Source organism: Geotrypetes seraphini, chromosome 4, assembly GCF_902459505.1.
Source record: "Geotrypetes seraphini chromosome 4, aGeoSer1.1, whole genome shotgun sequence".
NCBI classification, from domain to species: Eukaryota; Metazoa; Chordata; class Amphibia; order Gymnophiona; family Dermophiidae; genus Geotrypetes; species Geotrypetes seraphini.
In genome coordinates this window covers 313,748,260-313,767,441 of record NC_047087.1, presented here as the reverse complement: position 1 = coordinate 313,767,441, position 19,182 = coordinate 313,748,260, and the positions used below count along the sequence as shown (strand labels likewise).

The following is a 19,182-nucleotide window of genomic DNA, read 5'->3' as shown; positions in this document are numbered from 1 at the left end:
GGGGACAAGCAGGCAGGCCTTCAAGGGGGGACAGGCCTACAAGGGGGGGGAACAGGCCTACAAGGGGGTGGGACAGGCCTTCAAGGGGGGTGCAGGCCTTCAAGGGGGGACAGGCAGACCTTTAAGGTGGGACCCTGGTTTAGAAGTACACAGAGGGAAGAGGGTATTCAAAGAGACGTGCATATGCCAAACTTTAGGGGGGGGAAGAAATAATGGGTCTGAAAATAGAGGAGAGAGAGATGATGGACCATGGGATTTAGGGAGGGAAGGAACAGAAAGGGAGATAAATTGGACACAAGGGATGGTGTGGAGGAGGGATAGAGATACTGGATAGGAGGGTAATTGGGAAAAGAAAGGGAGAGATGGTGGACTCTGGGGTGGTGGGGAATGAGAGAAAGATGCCGGATGAAAGGGTAGTTAAGAAAAGGTGGATCTGTGGAGGGAGATGAAAAAAAGGAAAGATACCAGACTTCCTGGGGAGGGAAGGGAAATGGAAAGGGAGGACAGAGTTGGCAGATGGATGGTTAGCATGCAGAAAGAAGAAAGAAGGAGACCCTGGCAAGCAAGTTATCAGAAGAAAACCAGAGCCTTGGACTAACAAGATTTGAAATATAACCAGACAACAAAAGGTAGAAAAATTAATTTTATTTTCTGTTTTGTTATTATAATATGTCAGATTTGAAATGTGTATCCTGCCAGAACTGTTGTTGGACTGCAAACGTGAGCTAGGATTTAACAGAGAGAGGAAAAGTCCTTTTTGTTTCTTTATTTTATTTACACCACAGCGCCAGTGTGGTTAGGAGAAGCCAAAGGAGGTGAAAAAGCTATAAAACCCACCAGGAGTTTTGAAAAAAAATCACCCAAATGGGCAGGAAAATCGAATTGAAAAACCAATTCAATAGGCTGAATCGAATTGAAATTTTTTTTCCTGAATCTGGCAGCATTAGTTTGCGCTACTGTCTTAGACTTTAGGACCTGGGATTGGGGAGAGATGGCATCCTCAGTACTTTATAATGCAAGTGAAACGAGGATTTGGTCAGACTTTTGAAGGGTCTGCAGAAAATAAATATTGTATAGGCCGGGGACATGAGACAGCAGGAAATGGGAACTTTTCTTCCTTCTATTTTTGTGAATGGAAAGGCTGAGAATGTCAGAGAGTTCAGTTAAAATATGTGCTTTATAAGAAAATATAATAATGTGTTTTATAAAGTTTATAGCATAGCTGGCCTACCCAGTGAGGTGTTCCTAGTGCTGGTGGTGGCAGCGTGTCAATGTGTTGAGAGGAAGAGGTGGTCTGGGAAATTCTGCTGAGCAAACTCCGGGCCCATTTCCACCCCCCAGTTAGTCCACTCCACTCAACTGGTTCACACACTGAGTGGGTCTTTGGGTGTTGTTTTGGGATCTCTTCCAGTGGTTTATCTGGTCCAAGGAAGGAAACTTTGTTATCCTTAGCATTGACCTACAGAATATGTTTGTAACAGCGCAGCTTGTGTGGCATTAGGCTATGTAGTGATCGAAAGAAAAAACCAGACCTTTGCACATTTTTGCACTATATGGTGGGTGTATGAGGAGATTCACATTTCCTGCACAGCTAAGTCCATGTGAAGTTACCTTGTGCTGTATTTGACATCTAGCAAGGTCTCTGTTTGGAAGGAAAGATCTAAGCTTAAAAATGAAGTGGCTAGAAGTTATGGTAAAAGCAGATAGCTTAGCTGGTTTTAAGAAAGATTTGGACAAATTCCTGGAGGAAAAGTCCATAGTCTGTTATTAAGACATGGGGAAGTGTCTGCTTGCCCTGGATCGGTAGCATGGAATGTTGCTACTCTTTGGGTTTTGACCAAGTACTAGTGACCTGGATTGGCTACCATGAGAATGGGCTACAGGGCATGATGGACCATTGGTCTGACCTAGTTAGGCTATTCTTATGTTATGTTCTCATCTGTAGGGGCCTTTGTTTTCACTTCTTATTTTAATGTATTTTTTTTCTGGGAACTTATCAGTGTTTTTTATAATGGGAACAAAAATGGAAGAGAATTAATGTGTGTGGGATGAGGGGGGTAACTAATTTCTTCCGCTAAATAATTCAATCCACTTCAAACAGACATAGGAGAACTCACGCACCATTCACACACCCTCCAACCAAAAACGTCAAAAGAAAAAAACTGTTCGACAACCTCCTAGCCATTCGAGCTGCAACACTCGACCCCCAACTCTACAACCAATTGACATCGACCACAGACTGCAAAACCTTCAAAAAGAAATAAAAACCCTTCTATTCAAAAAACACATAAAACCGAACTAACACAATCAGAACTGTCCCAAGCATCACCTGCAACTACTCCATATGTACTTCTGATGTCATGACAATTCAGACATAATTTATGTTATGTTATGTTTGGAATATAAGAAAATTTTCACTGCCTGTTTCAATTCTGACCATTTATTCCGTTTCATGGTCATTACAAAAAATATTTTTTTACATGGGGGGGGGTGTCCAAAAATGATGGGCCCCGGGTGATACATACCCTAGGTACGCCACTGTTCTTATGTAAATGACTTAACCAAAGGTCCATTAAGATCACGATCCTGTTTTACAGCAACAGCCAATCCAGGTCACAAGTACCTGGCAGGATCCCTAAAAGTAGGTAATGGTAGTAGGGACAAGCAGTGGATTCCTCAAGTCTATTCTAATAAGGTTTATGGACTTTTTCGTCAGCAAGTTGACTAAACTTTTTTTTTTAATTCAACTACGCTAACTGCTTTTATCACATCCTCTGGCACAGTTGAGTGAAAAAATACACAGGGAACAATTTTGTTCACAATTGCCCAGGATGAACGAGAGAAGCGATGGGAAGTCCTAGCATCTGCACTTAGGAAAGGAAGAGAGTAAGGTAGAAGGAATCGATTGCAGTGTGGCTTGCATAGCAGGGTACCGGTGGCAATCCCTCTGATGTTCAGAATGAGTTAACAGGTAGGCTGCTGACCGGTTAACGGGTTATCCCGGCTGAAAATCACCAGTTAGCACAAAAACGCAAATTGGTGATCTTGGAGGCATTTCAGGGGCAGGTCCAATATAGGCCTCAGTTTTCAGCACTAACTGGCCAAAGTTGGCACATAGATAGGACCTTTATGCTCTAGCTCATGTGTATGCCCCCTAAAGTGCTATGGCACTTAGGCCCCACCTTACAGAATTAGCACCTAGTGGGCCTTTCAACTAGTGCCTTTGATGTGCATAAGTGGCCTGTTTGGATGTTTTTAATTTTATATTTAAAGATTATATACTATCCAAGATATACACTCATGTAACAGAAACAAGAAGAGTACACAACAAAATGAAAATCAAACTAATCTAATCTAATCTGGGATTTATGAGTCGTACAATGCCTAAGAAGGTTCAAGACAGTACAAATCAAAAAGATACAATTGGTATATTGTTAGGATGCTACAGGAGACACATTACAAAACAGTTTAAGAGATGGTACAATAAGGTAAGATAAACTAGTACTGTTTAATGAGTGGGTCTGCAAGATTGAAATGGAAGATAACATAGTCCAAGATCAAGCGGATGACATAAGAACATAAGAAGTTGCCTCCGCTGGGGCAGACCAGAGGTCCATCTCGCCCAGCGGTCCGCTCCCGCGGCGGCCCATTAAGCCCACTGCCTGAACAGTGGTCTCTGACTAATTTTACAAATTACCTCTAATCCTATCCCTCTAACCTACCTCTACTTCCTATCTGTACCCCTCAATCCCTTTGACCCACAACCTCAGGGTGCTGAGACTGTAGCTTTAATCACTGCGCCACACTCTCCCCTCAATGTATTGTAACCACTTTTGGGTGAATCACTTCATGAAAAAGGAAGTTACCGTAATAAATAAATAATAAAACTCATAAGTGGAACCACATAAAACACAGCAACCCACGGCTGGTTACATTCTAAATATCGACTTAACCATCCAGTGCAACATAAACTGGATATTCAATGCCAAAGCTCAGACATGCCAGCGATGGTCAACAAAACGCTTATTACTGCTGCCATACAAACAAAGCAAAGAGGGTCAAGATGCACAGTTGAAATCTCCGGAGACAGTCCCCCTCAGAAGTCCATACAATGAAGAAGAATCCATCAGTGGAGAGACAACACCTTCAGATAGGGCGACTTTTTCAACTAGCATAATGCAGGTTTCCAGTTAACATACCATGTCCTTGTATTGACTTCATATCGGTAAAGGTCATCCACCAGCCCATACTTATTCCCTGGCAACGCTTTATACCCGCCATGAACATAAATAGATTTGGTCATCTCGTCATACACACTGGTGTGTCCATATCCACCTTGCACAATTGCTCCCCATGTCTCTGGGACCAGCCAAATGTTGGTTCCTGGAAAACAAACCCAGAAATAGAGATGCATGAAACATATATGTACTGTCATTAAGCCTAGAAAACATCCATGCACAGTGCTGTTCAGTGGGCTTCTGGAAGCACTGCATGGTCACACCACAAAGTCAACTTAGATTTGCTGAATTACAGATAGGTTTACTGTATTGTACAAAAACTGACAGTATGCTCAAACTAAAATGCTAATTGTTAAGAATACATTACAGAACTGGTCCAGTGAACCAAACACTTGGAAAGCCATTCTCTAGCAAGTTCTTTTGGTGGTACATGTACATTGGTAGAGCAACAAAACTCAAAATATGCTCAATCATTTTACCATTAACTTCTGTAAAAAAACAAAAAACAAACAAACCTGATCCTATTCTGCACAGTGTAATGTATTAAAAAGCATGGCATATATGATGAAAAGTAATGTCCTCCTTATACCAACCATATGTATTACATATACAGTGCTCCCCCGGTCATTCGTGGTCGGTGATTTGCGGTCCCAGTCATTTGCTGTGTTTTTCGACCGCGAATGACAGGAGAGGGCAGCCGGAGCACCGGCGAGTGAAGGAAATCACTCGCGGTATGCTCCGACTGCCTCTTCCTGCACTAAAGTCGGGCCTCACCAATCAGGAGCTGCTGCCGGCGCTCCGGCTGATCTCTCCTGCTGCCCTCTCCTGTCTCCTCCCACTAAAAACCGTATTCGCGGGGATTCCCCTGCGAATATCAGGGGAGTACTGTATATTAAACATTTCTCTAGACCAGTGTTTTTCAACCACTGTTCCGCGGCACACTAGTGTGCCGCGAGATGTTGCCTGGTGTGCCGCAGGGCCCGGAGCTGACAGGGGGCCCGAGGCAGGAGTGCCAGTAGCTCGCCAAGGCAAAGTGAGTCGATCACCCAGGACTCACTTTGTCTTGGCGATCTAATCTATCGAGCCGATAAGTCTTCTTCTCCCCGACGTCAATTCTGCAGTCGGAGAGGAAGTTCGGGCCAGCCAATCGCTGCCTGGCTGGGCGGAACTTCCTCTCCGATTGTAGAATTGACGTCAGGGAGAGCATGCGTCGGCGTCGGCTTTGGGGCCTGTTATCCATTGGTGGGGCCTGTTATCCATTGGTGGGTCCTGTTCCCCGATGGCAGCGGCAGTGGCAGTGGCTTGGGGAATGGCAGGGAGAAAGAAAGAAAGGGGGCAGGCAGGGAAACAGAAGGAAAGAAGAGAAACAGAAAAAAAGAAAGAAAGGTCAGGGAGAGAGGAAGAAAAAGTTGGGGGAGGGAATGAGGTGTGGAGGAGAGAAAGCATACAGGCTGATAGAAGGGAAGAAAGATTGGATGCACAGTCAGAAGAAGAAAGTGCAACCAGAAATCACCAGACAAGGTAGGAAAAATGATTTTATTTTAAATTTAGCAAAGTGGAGGCAGTATTACCACAGTTTTCAAAGGAATTTGCCCAAATAACTTAATAGTTAACTGGGTAAATTCCCAGAGATGAAAACTTCCCTTCACTTACTATGCACAGTTCTGAATTTATATCTGCTGTCTATATTTTACAATATGGTCACCTTTTACTAAACCGCAATAGTGGTTTTTAGCGCAGGGAGCCTATGAGCGTCAAGAGCAGCGCTGGACATTCAGCGCAGCTCCCTGCGCTAAAAACTGCTATTGTGGTTTAATAAAAAGGATGGAGGGTATATTTGTCTATTTTTGTATGCTATAAAAACCAAATACAGAGAGAGACTGAGAGCTGTTGACGAAGAGCTACGTGTGTGTCTTTCTTCGATTCCAGCCAGAATATCAGCTTTGTGTTCAGCCAAACAGGCCCAGGTTTCGCACTGAATAAAGTATTTTATAATTTTTATTTCGTAATAAAGTAATTATAAAATACTTTCTTTGTGTTTATTTGATTCCTATTCAAGAGAATTACTTTATATATAGTCAATATAGGCAGAGAGTTAAATTTTTTAACATTTTCTAATGGTGGTGTGCCTCGTGATTTTTTTCATGAAACAAGTGTGCCTTTGCCCAAAAAAGGTTGAAAAACACTGCTCTAGACAACTTCAAACTGCCCAAAGCAGTATGCGTGGTTGAACCTGCACCATCTTAAAACAATAAAACATATACACTAATATAGAAAACAATTAAATGGCCACTAACAACAGCCTAGCCATCATCTCTCATTCCCCTCACCTTCTTCTTTAACCTGGGTTTAATTGCTGGAGGGTCCCATCCACTAGTTCTTCCCTTTATTGTCTCTATTTCTATAGGCTACATAGTTCTACCCCTCTACCCTAATGTACCAGTATGTCGGTATAACCAAAACAAAAGACGAAACTGCAGAACAAATGTACAAGATGCAGGCAATGTTTATTTCAATAAACAATTTGTTGCACACAAATAAATCACCTTAAATGAGTAACAGGACCCGACACGGTCCGTGTTTCGATCAAAACATCATCAGAGGTCCCAGAGATGGTGGTTAAAAATATAAACGCGATAGGTATGACCCCCCTCACACCTACTTGATGTCCCTGGTGGTCCAAGGGAGTCCTTGGAGAGAGAAGTGAAGCCCCCCACTCCTGCCTCTTGCGGCTCCCTTAAGAAAATAGCTGTCCTGAGAAGGGGAAGGAAGGGGCAGCTTTGAAAGGCAAAAATAAGTTAATTGGACCCCGGCTAAACACTGGCCAGAACCTGCATAAACCCTGGTGCCCAGCAATGGCCAAATCAGCCCCTGATATTCAGTGCCAGTGCCAGAATATGGCCCAGCACTGAATATCCTGGGCTAATCTAGCCAGCGACAGTAAGGGCTCCTTTTACAAAGGCGTGTTAGGGCCTTAATGGGCGGAAGAGCGTGCGCTAGCCTTTTGAGCAGGGGGTAGATTTTCAGCTAGCACGCACTATAGCGCACGCTAATCCGGTGCGTTCGCTAAAACCGCCAGCGCAACTTCGTAAAAGGAGCCCTAAGTGTTTTTCAAGAAACGCTATCGCCAACTGAATATTGTCCAGTGTGTTAATTCTATTAACAAATGTTGTTGCATCATCTTTATCCATCAAGCAGGTTCACCAACAAAATACACTTTTTAATGTGCCAATTTATATACAGTAGGAACAAATTGCATTTTAATTTTGGATTATGGCAAAGAGATACGTTAAAGAAAAAGAAAATATTTATGCACTGAAGCACAGCAACCTTTGATGATGGGAGTCCTGAGGGCAGTAATGTTTCCTTAATCCATAAACCACTACTGGAGGGACCTCAGTGCAAGACAAAGTTGCACACAGATTTACATAATTTAAACTGTTAGGATATGTGAAAACCATAATTAACGTTAGGAAGCAACAACGGGGAGGTGCAATGTGATTTCTAGAACAGCACGGTGCAAAATTATCAGCCTATAACCAAGCTATTGCCCACAGATTTCTAAAGGCAGCAAAGCCAATATCAAGTCATGCAGAGATAAGAAACTGGAGATAAAAGTCAGCAAGAGGGGACAAAGGAAGGGACACTACTGTTCTTGCTATTACTGTTACCCACCTCAAGGTACATTTAATAGGCACAGTGAGCTGACATGATCCATCCGCTGCCACACAAGTGGGCAGCGGTAGGAACTGAGTTTGAATTCCATTCAGACATTCTTCTGAATCATAAATCTTTATGCTCTAGCCATTGAGAGACAATCTCCAATTTACACAGGTGGTCATTTTAGAAGCATCTTGATGTGTAAACAGTAACACTTATGCATTTAGAAGTCCTTTTGTTAAGCTACAGTAAGCAATAACACGTGCTTACTGCAGGTTTAAATGTACTACCACAGGGTATGCTGTTTTAAAATCAGCACGTGCTACCTACATGCTATAAAGTAGCGAATGACATGGTGACAAAATTCATCACCGTTCCCGTCCCTGCGGATAACCGCGGGAAACCATCTTCATGTCATTCTTTAAAGAGAGAGGGAAGAATCAGAGTATGAATGGCCACAACCACTGACCCACAAGCTTTGCTTTGAAGAATGCTGGTGTAGAAGGACCGAGGTTGAGTAGCAACATTCCAAAGCTGAGATTGTGATGTCATAATGCCTCATTCCACCAGTGCCTAAGAGCCAATCACATCAGTGATGTCACAATGGCTTCATTATCCTTGGCTCACATAAGAATCAGAGTATGAATGGCCACAACCACTGACCCGCAAGCTTTGCTTTGAAGAATGCTGGTGTAGAAGGACTGAGGCTGAAACAGACACTACAGAATGACAGTCTCTGGTATCCAGAGCAGATATTGTGATGTCATAATGCCTCATTCCACCAGTGCCTAAGAGCCAATCACATCAGTGATGTCACAATGGCTTCATTATCCATGGCTCAAATAAGAATCAGAGTATGAATGGCCACAACCACTGACCCGCAAGCTTTGCTTTGAAGAATGCTGGTGTAGAAGGAGAGAGGATGAAATAGACACTAGAAAATGACATGGGATTATTTCCCGCAGTTATCCGCGGGGATGGGAACAGTGATGAATTTTGTCACCGTGTCATTCTCTACTATAAAGTAAAATTTATTTTCTAGTGCTGGGGGAGGTTTGGGGGCAGAGAGTGGGCGCACCTATGCTAACTGGGCACTGCCGCGTGCTGATAAGCGCAGGATTAATATGAAGGTAATAGGTAGAGGTGAGGGGTCACACGCTAATGGGGAAATTAGCAAATGGTCGTCACTGAAAAAATAGACATAATCTACCTTTTACCAGCACCAGTAAAAGTGGCCTCAGTGTGTGGGAAAGATCCTGGAGGAAAAGTCCATAGTCTGTTATTGAGAAAGACATGGGGGAAGCCGCTGCTTGCCCAGTATTGGTAGCATGGAATGTTGTTACACCTTGGGTTTTGGCCAGGTTACTAGTGACCTGGACTGGCCACCGTGAGAACGGGCTACTGGGCTTGATGGACCATTGGTCTGACCCAGTAAGGCTAGTTCACCTTAGAGAGCTGCACAGGAACGGGGACGACGGGAATCCCGCGGGACCCGCGGGCATCCCGCGGGTTCCCCCTTTGGGTCACGGGGATCCCGTGGGGACGCCCCTAGGGTCGCGGGGATCCCGTGGGGACGCCCCCTAGGGTCGCGGGGATCCCGTGGGGACGCCCCCTAGGGTCGCGGGGTTCCTGCGGGGCTGGATGTACTCAGTCGCGCGGCTCTTCTCCCTACCTTCTCTGCTTGCAGCACAGAGCCGAACGGAAGTCTTCCCGACGTCAGCGCTGACGTCGGAGGGGAGGGAGGGCTTAAACAAAGCTGGATGTACTCAGTCGCGCGGCTCTTCTCCCTACCTTCTCTGCTTGCAGCACAGAGCCGAACGGAAGTCTTCCCGACGTCAGCGAGACGTCGGAGGGGAGGGAGGGCTTAAACAAAGCCCTCCCTCCCTCCGACGTCAGCGCTGACGTCGGGAAGACTTCCGTTTGGCTCTGTGCTGCAGGCAGTGCAGGTAAGGAGGAGAGTAGCCTCGCGGTTCGAGTGGCTACCAAGGGAGGGGGCGGTCCGCCCCGCCACACCCCGCCCCGGTTGCAGCACAGCCGGCCAGGTCCCCTTACTTTTGTGGCACTTCCCCGACCGACCGACCGACAACAGCCCCGGTCCGACAATCCTCCCTGCCCTGTAGCCGCGAATCTAAATTATCTTCTTACAGCAGCTGTAATAAGGTAATTTAGATTCGCAGTTAAGGGCAGGGAGGTTTGTCGGACCGGGGCTGTTGTCAGTCGGTCGGGGAAGTGCCACAAAAGTAAGGGGACCTGGCCGGCTGTACTGCACCCGGGGCGGTAGAGAAGGAGTGGGGAGAAGGACGCTGAAAGGCCATGGGGAAGACGGGAGGAGGGGGGGAAGGACTCTGAAAGCACTTGAAGACAGAGGAGGGAGAAGGACGCTGAAAGCACATGGGGAATACAAAGGGGTGGAGAAGGACGCTGAAAGGCCATGGGAAGGGCGGGGGGGGGGTGAAGGAATATGAAAGCACTTGTGGAAGACAGAGGGGGGAGAAGGATGCTGAAAGCACATGGGGAAGACAAAGGGGTGGAGAAGGACGCTGAAAGGACATGGGGAAGACAAAGGGGTGGAGAAGGACGCTGAAAGGCCATGGGAAGGGCGGGGGGGGAAGGACTCTGAAAGCACTTGTGGAAGACAGAGGGGGAGAAGGATGCTGAAAGCACATGGGGAAGACAAAGGGGTGGAGAAGGACGCTGAAAGGACATGGGGAAGACGGGGGGGTGGGTGGAGAAGGATGCTGAAAGGCCATGGGGAAGACAGAGAGGGAGAAGGACGCTGAAAGGACATGGGGGAGAAGGACACTGAAAGCACATGTGGAAGACAGAGGGGGGAGAAGGACGCTGACAGGACATGGGGAAGATGGGGGGGAGAAGGACGCTGAAAGGAAATGGGGAAGAGAGAGTAGGGAGAAGACACTGGCAGGGAAGAAGACAGATGCCAGACTATGGGGGAGCGGAGAGAAGAAGATGGGTGCCAGACCAATTTGGAAGGGGGAAGAAAGGGAGAGGCACAGTAACAGAGCAAATGGAAGATGCAGAAGGAAGAGAGACAGTGGATGGAAGGAATTGAATGAGAACATGAGGAAAGCAGAAACCAGGCAACAAAGGTAGGAAAAGAATTATATTTCTTTTTTTTTATTTTGCTTCAGGATAAAGTAGTATATTAGTTGTGTTGATAAAAATTTATAAACATTAGAGGCTCTGGTAGAAACCCATTTGCAAAGTATGTATTCTTCCCAATTAATATTTTCAAATTAATAAAGTCTTTTTGCTTATTTGTAAATGGGTTTCTACCAGAGCCTTTAATTCAGTAGCATAATTAAATGAAATAACTATTTCTGAAGTTTATATGGACGGGCGGGGACGGAGGGGATTCCTCGCGGGGACGGGTGGGGACGGAGGGGATTCCTCACGGGGACGGGTGGGGACGGAGGGATTCCTCACGGGGATGGGTGGGGACGGAGGGATTCCTCACGGGGACGGGTGGGGACGGGTGGGACTTTGGCGGGGACGGGTGGGGACGGGTGGGATTTCTGTCCCCGCGCAACTCTCTAGTTCACCTTGGGGATACCACAGGACACTTTGTAGAACTGCTTAATAAAAGAGCTCCTTAGAGTTAATCAACACAGAGGGATTTTAGCAAGCTGCTAAATCTAGGAGGCAGAGACTATAAGGTGGGAATGGTGGAGGTATGAGGGTTGTATGACAGAAAGGCGGTATATCAGGTCCATGACCCCTGACACCACCCACCCCGGTTTGGAAATGCCACAAAAATAGAGTTGGCCTTTTCAAAAAGTGAGCCAGTGTTTGGTTTCAAAGATATCCCTGTAGGCACAGGCAAGTCACAGCTCCCAGTTTAGACCTAGGGTCTATGTAACAGGGCAAGTGGAAAACAACATTGTTAGCTCACCACCTCATGTTTTGTTCCCAACACCCCTAAACAACCCCTTTATTTTATAGTTGGATTTCTTTTAAGTAGCACCGTAAGATTACTGCTACGGAGTCAGAGGTGCCATTTTGAGCCCAGGCATCAAACTCCCAGTAAGAGCTGAGAAAGGATCCGGGGTTGTGTGGGATCCTTGCGAATGGATGCCATGAGGGTTTGCTATCTTGGTAATGTCATGGGACTTAGGGAGTATCTTGATTCCACCACTGGGGGCCACCACCTGTGCTGCTGCAACCAGACACCCATGACGTTCTTGGTTGCAGAAACACTCATTTAAGAGCTCAGGCACTTTGTGTTCTTTTAAATCACTGCTCCTCTGAGTGCACCCGTCAATGCCCGTGTATTTCCAGAGTTATTCCAGGTATTTTACATTTGGCTCTGCGTTCAGCAAAACCTTTTGTAAAATGCAGGGGGAACTGATGTCTCAAGTTCCCTCTCAGCAACCTATCCAAAATGGGCCTTTTAAGCCATGAGCCAATGAACATGCCAGCTAATTCCCATCCCATTTCAAAGGACAATACCAGCCGAAGTGGTCAAAACAACAAATGCCTTCACTTGGGGGTTTGTTTGTTTTTTAAAAATTTTTCCCTTCCAATTCTCAAGTTCTTTGTTTTTACTGATTTTCAAAACCTATCAGGAAAATATTTATGAGGAATTCAGTTTGAAGTCTCTTCATCTGCTAAATGGAAACAATCGGCTAGAAACTTAGGGATCCTTTTATTAAGCTACAGTAGGCACTTGGTCGCTCTTCAATGCGGGCTCTCAACAAAGTATTCAAAGGCAAGGAGGTAACACTTGAAACGAAGATCAGATTTATCCATGTACTCATTTTCTCAGTGGTCAATTACGGACATGAAAGCTGGACACTACGGAAACAAGACAGAAAGAAGATTTACTCATTTGAGCTTTGGTGATGGAGAAGGATTTCATGCGTGCCGTGAACCACCAGAACTAACAAATCGATTCTGGAAGAGATCAAACGGCTATGTCACTCGAAGCCCAAATGATGAAGTTACGACTGTTTTATTTTGGTCATACCATCAGAAGAAAGAGATCACTGGAGAAGGACATCATGTTTGGGAAGATCGAAGGAACCAGGCAAAGAGGGTGACCTGCAATCAGATGGGTGGACACATTGAAAACAACCATGGGGATCACATTGGAGGACCTTTCCGGACTAGCATAAAACCGATTTCTTTTTAGATCTGCAATTCATCAAGTCGCTAAGACTCAAGCATGAGTCGATGACACCCAACAACAACAGTAAGCACTAATGCGCACTTACCACAGCTTACAATGGCATACTGCGGGACACAGTGAGGCGCCCTCCAATAAACTGGCAATCTGTACCCAAAAAACGCATGCTAAAAAAATAGTTTTATTTTGCTACGGAGGGTGCATGTCTGGGGATGAAGAGTGGATGTGATAACACAAATCAGCACAGCTATATTACTGTACACTAACTGATTAGCAAAGGATAGCGTGTGAGCCTTTACAGTCTACAAAATAGGTGTCGGTAAGTGCTCATGCACTAATTTCTTTAATGGTTGTGCACTAAAGGCAAAATTAGCACATGGCTGTTAAATCAGGAAAAACCAGCCATTTTCAGGACATGGAAAAAAATACCGCATAAGAAAGATTTGCATAAGAGTGCCCTAAGACCACTTTTCTTTCTTGTTTTTTTTTTACCACCACTCAGTAAAAGGACTCTTAAGTGTGAATGTGTATTTTCCCTATCAAAAATGCTGGAACCTGATGAAACTGGGGTCATTTTCAAATAGGTTTATGTTAAAAAGTGCTACAAAATTCTTGCAATTGATACCATTGCCTACCTCCTTCTGAATCACTACATTGTATTCATTATAAAGTTTCACTTTCCAACGTTCACTCTCCACATGCTCATATAATATTTTTTTCAGTTCAAAATTTTTTAACATCATTTTCAAGAAAAACAACATATAAAAAGGAACAATATAATAGCCAACCAAAGGAAGTCAGTGAGCAAATCCTTCCCCCCCTTTAACATCCAATAAAGAATATTGAATGAGGAACTGAGTAGATTGCATTAGATAATTATGCAAAGTAGACCACCTGGACAGAAAACACTGACAATCTCCAGAGCGATCTGCTACAGTAGCCTCACATTTATTAAATTAGGCACAGAGAATTCCACCAAAGGTGCACATTCGGATTATTAGCTTGCTTCCAATTCTTAAGAATAAGATGGACAGTGGTGGCAATCACGATATTATATAACCCTCTTTCCCTCTCCAGAATCAACTTATTAGGGACAAATGAAACATATTGAGCTACAAAGTCACAGTAGCGATGATGTTGTGATAAATGTATCAAAACCCATTCAATTCATATGGGCCTCGATGCAATTTCCGCAGCAGCATCAGTAACCCAGCTTTGTAAAAGAGGCCCATTGATAGGATAGAGTGGCCTGGATTTGAAGAACTAAGAACAGTACTGGGCAGAGCTTTGGATTCTTGCCCAGAAATAGCAAGGAAAAAAAAAAAATTTTTAGATTTCATCAGGTTGGGCAGACTAGATGGACCATTCGGGTCTTTATCTGCCGTCATCTACTATGTTACTATGTTAAACTGGCGTGCAGTAGAATAACATATAGTTTGATCCAAGGTGCCTACTTAGTCTAAGCAACCATTGGTTTGATGCGGATAGTTTGAGTCTCTGGAGTTTTACTGGTATCCATACCACCTTATGCACAATGAAATAGAAGACTAAATCAATGATGCGGAAGAGAAGCAGCGAACCAAGTGAGACCAAAAAGATTCCCAGGCCTCATTAAATAATTGAGTCTGTTTAGAATTCCCATATTTGTTGACATACAGAGAGTACAGTACAACTGCTGTATCTTTGGAGGCAGAGACTATAAAATCTAATCTAATCTAATCTAAACCTTAGGTTTGTATACCGCATCATCTCTACATAAGTAAAGCTCGACACGGTTAACAAGAGTTAGGGTAGAAAGGAACTCCAGTGGAGGGAAGAGGCAAAATGAAGAGAAAATTTAGAAGACTAGAATAACCAGAGAGGGAGGAGGAGTTACATTTTTGAGAATAACCAGGTTTTCAGATGTTTACGGAAGAGTTGGAGGGAGCTCAGATTCCTAAGAGGAGAGGTAAGGTTGTTCCAGAGCTGAGTGATTCTGAAAGGGAGGGAAGAACCTAGTTTTCCTACAAGTGAAACGCCTTTTAGAGAGGGAAAGGAAAGTTTCAGTTTTTGGGTGGGATAGGAATGGGCCACTTCTGTTGGACTGGGTATTCGTTGCAGTGACCCGCCCCCCCCCCCCCTCCCCAACTATAAAGGCTGGCATCAGTTGTTAATATCTCCTAGGAGGATATGCAAAGAGGCATGCCCCTGGACAGGGCAGCTGGGTTCAGCCACCACTGAAGGCTGCTCTTCACTGTAGGTAGTCAGAGGAGCTGTTGTTGTAACAAGTACGACTGAAGGAACCAGCGAGAGAGAAGAGAGCCTTGGAGAGGTCTAGTGTGCACTCTGGCCCAAGGAACCATCACGATGTACTTTCTCTACCTCAACCTGATTTTGAAATGACAGATTTAGAATCTGAGAAATAAATCACTTAATAAATGCAACAGGGTCAGAGCCCTCAGCCCTTCAGGGAGCCCCAGGATCCTCACATTGTTTCTCCTATTCCTGCTGTTCATGTCCTCAAGCTCTGAGCAGAATTTCTGTAACAATTTAAGATGTTGGAGCATGTCAGGTATTCGTTCTTCAAGCACTTGCACTCAATTTTCTAACACCATGTGCTGTTCTCCAATCACTTGCATATGGGAAATAAATTAGTCATCTCGGACTTTAAATCTTGCAAAGAAGTGGTGTTTTCTTATATCATCAGTGTAATCTGACTCATTTCTGACATTTATCAAAAATATTTTAGAGGAAAGGACAGTTTACCATATATACATCTAAACTGAAAATCGGTGTCCAACTGAATTTTGTGAACAGTAGTTGTAAGCTCAAACGCACAATTATAAATCTTAAAAATGTGGGCCTCAAATCCATAAGGGACTTAAACTCCACCAGTGAGACTATAGTCTCTCTTCATGAGTTCATATTATTCTCATCGGCCCCACTGCAGGGAATAAATCAGAAAAGAAAAAAAACTCCCATTAAGGAGAAAAACCTATCTGGTAAAAAATAAAAAAATAAAAAATGCACACTATCAAACAGCATACAATCCACTGGACTCAAAATTCAAAAAAATTAAATTTAAGATCTAGCAAGCACTAAAGAGGGTTAAATCCAAATACCACTCTGAATTATGCTGTTTCTTCGTGGCGCTTCAACTTTTCGTCAAACAATGATTGTAATCCAAGCAGGTAAAAGTTGAAACCAAAACTTTTCTTCTCTTAATTCATGTCATTTCTGATATTATCAGGTACAGTAGTTTATATTGCATTACATTGGTGTCTTCTAGCCCACCAATACCTTTCAGTTCTAGGTGGTTTACAACAAGAATTGGCAAGATTACAAGGTTGATACAGTATGCATTGGGATCTGGGAAGGGTCGATACAGTTTGGTTAGATCATTCTTTCCTGAATGTTTTGTAGTTGGACGTTGTTGTCATCAGATTTGAGAGGTGGCGGTTTAGTCTCACTACTCTGATGGCTAGTAGTCAGTCATATATTTTTTTGCTTTGCATGCCTTTGATTGGGGGGGTGGGTAAAGTGTGCTTGAGTTCTCCTTGGTATGGATGTGTTTTTCCTGATTAGGCGGTCGTTCAGATAGCTTGGTCCATTTCCATTTAGGGCTTTGAACAGGGTGCAGTAGAATTTGTATTGTATGCATGCTTGCACTTGGAGCCAATGTGAGTCTTGGAAAGTGGAGGTAATGTGGTCATATTTTTTCAGAGAGTATATCAGTCTAAGAGCTGTATTTTGGATTGTGTAATTGTTTAGTGATCTCTCTGGGTGCCTTCATTTAATAGTTGTTGGAAGATCTTGTTTCAGTCTCTTAAACCCACCAACTGGTGGAAAAACCCACATTTCAGATAGCAGGGAGATCAATGAACAAAACAGGTATGCGGGAGCTCTAAGGCAGCAATGCAAGCCAGAACCGGAAGTCTTCACTCATATGAGAGAGAGAGAGAGAGAGAGAGAGAGACCTGAGGCTGGAAGCAGGGAGGGAGAGTTGGACCCTGGGGGTAGAAAGAGAAGGGAATATGAACCTTGGGAAGGATGACAAAAATGGCCACAGACTTCCCTGCAGAGCAGAGGGGCAGTCTAGTGGTCCATGCAGTGGACTTTAATCCAGGGCACCCAGGTTCATATTCCACTGCAACTCTTTTATTTTAAAGGGTGATCCCTTCAGAGATTGGGAAATACCTGCAGTACTGAATGTACACCACCTCAATAACCCTCAGGTTTGCAGGTGGCTTTAATATTAGGTATAGTAGGTATATCTCTGTTTCTGGAGGTTACAGTCTTGACCACAAGGCTATCCTTCAGAACTGCTTGTTGCTGTGTTCAGAATGCCCATAATACCTGATGTTGTCATGGAGCCTAGTTTCCCTTTGCAGTGTCACTTTCAGGGATAAGGGGGGGGGGGAAGTACTGGTAACCCCTGGGGTCTGATGCGGAGTCATGCCTTAATCTGTGAAGTCAATGATCTTCCATCACTGACAAATCCATTTTTGCTGCAGGGGACCGCCATCCGCAGCAGGCAGCGCTTCAGAATGGCTGCTGCGGATGGAGATCCCCTGCAGCAAAAATGGATTTGTCAGTGATAGAAGTTCACAGTTATTTGGATGCTTTTTAGTATATCTAAATCTTGTAGCAGAACCAGTTCGGACCCCAGAAGGTAAGTGACGTCGGAGGGGGATGGACCGGCAGAAGCAATCATCGCGGGACCTTCCAGTAAGAGATCCAGCCGCGTTGTTGTTGCTGGTGCTACAGGTGGGGAGGCGGTCCGTTGCTGTTGCTGTGAGGGGGCCTGTTGCTGTAGGGAGGGGCGTTGCCGTTGCTGCGGGGGGGGGGGGGGCGTTGCCGAGGGACGTTGCTATTTTAAAAAAATAGCAAGGTGAGTTGTCCTCTTTCAGCGGGCCCCCCTCGCAGTTTCGGGCCCTAGGCACGTGCCTACTGGGCCTAGTGATTAATCCAGCCCTGCCTGGGCCCCTGGGCAATACGGGTTATATGGACCACTAACCACCTATCTAAAGTGATTAAATTCTGTGGGCCCTCAGGCATTACCCTATTGTTCCAATGGTAAGTCCATACCTAGATCTAAACAAGACTTAGTTAGGGATGTGAACTAGTGCTGCCCGATTGGGGAAAAAAAATTTTTGATTCGATTCAGCCTATTGAATCGATTTTTCGATTCGATTTTCCTGCCCAATTGGGTGTTTTTTGCCAAACATCCTGGTGGGTTTATTTTATAGCCTCTTCACCCCTTTTGCCCTCTCCTACCCACACTGGCACTGTGGTGTAAACAAATTAAACAAAAAAGGCTTTTCCTCTCTCTCTGTTAAATCCTGGCTCATGTTCACTCTGCCACAGGCCTGCCCCTCTTCTGACGTCATGAGCAGGATCACGGCAGATTGAACGTGCTCCTGAAGACGATGGCAGCCTGCAAGGATCGGTAAAGCACCAGCGATCCTTTCTGCAGGCTGCTCCGCTGCTGTAATTAAAGTAAATAATAAGAATAAGAATAATAACTTTATTCTTTTATACCGCCACAATCTTCCGACTTCTAGGCGGTTTAAAATCAAGAGAGCTGGACATTCAGCGAGTTACAATATGCAGATAGTCAGAGGAAAATACAGAGTGCAGAAACTTTAAGAATACAAAAATATGGATATACAGTTTGCTAAGAAATTTCCAAGAGGACCTGTTAGGAAAAGGTCATGCATTACTAAAAATACAGCGAAAATTACAATATGATAATAGTAACAGTTTATATATATCGCAGAACCGTGAAGTTCTAAGCGGACAAGAGGGGAGAGAGGGAATGGGTAAGAGGTCAGGAGGACCTTTATTGAGGAGAGAGAAAAGAGCGGGTCAGTTGTCTAGGTATTTCAGGAACAGGTATGTTTTTAGGCGCTTCCTAAATTCCTCATAAGTAGTGGGTGAAAGCAATTGATCTAGGTCTTTACCCCATAGGGCTGCTTGGTGTGAGAGAAGGTGTTCATGGTGTTTTTTCAGTTTGCAACCTCTAACTGAAGTTTGAATGTGTGCTTCTCTTGCGTCTATTGGTGGAAAAGGAAAAAAGGTCCGTTATGTATTTGGGGGCTAGTCCATATGGTACTAGTGTGAACAGATGGGAAAAAAGTGGGATTAGACATTCTAAAGCCA

General features: G+C 44.5%; 1 protein-coding gene across 1 annotated transcript in view; it reads right to left on the bottom strand.

The window, feature by feature from the left end:
* ATRNL1 (attractin like 1) overlaps positions 1-19,182 on the bottom strand; it is a 1,517,170-nt gene that overhangs the window by 1,124,109 nt on the left and 373,879 nt on the right. Inside the window, exon 9 of the mRNA XM_033941321.1 lies at positions 4,200-4,383. Coding sequence (XP_033797212.1) covers positions 4,200-4,383 — 184 coding nt within the window. The remainder of the gene's footprint in view (positions 1-4,199; positions 4,384-19,182) is intronic.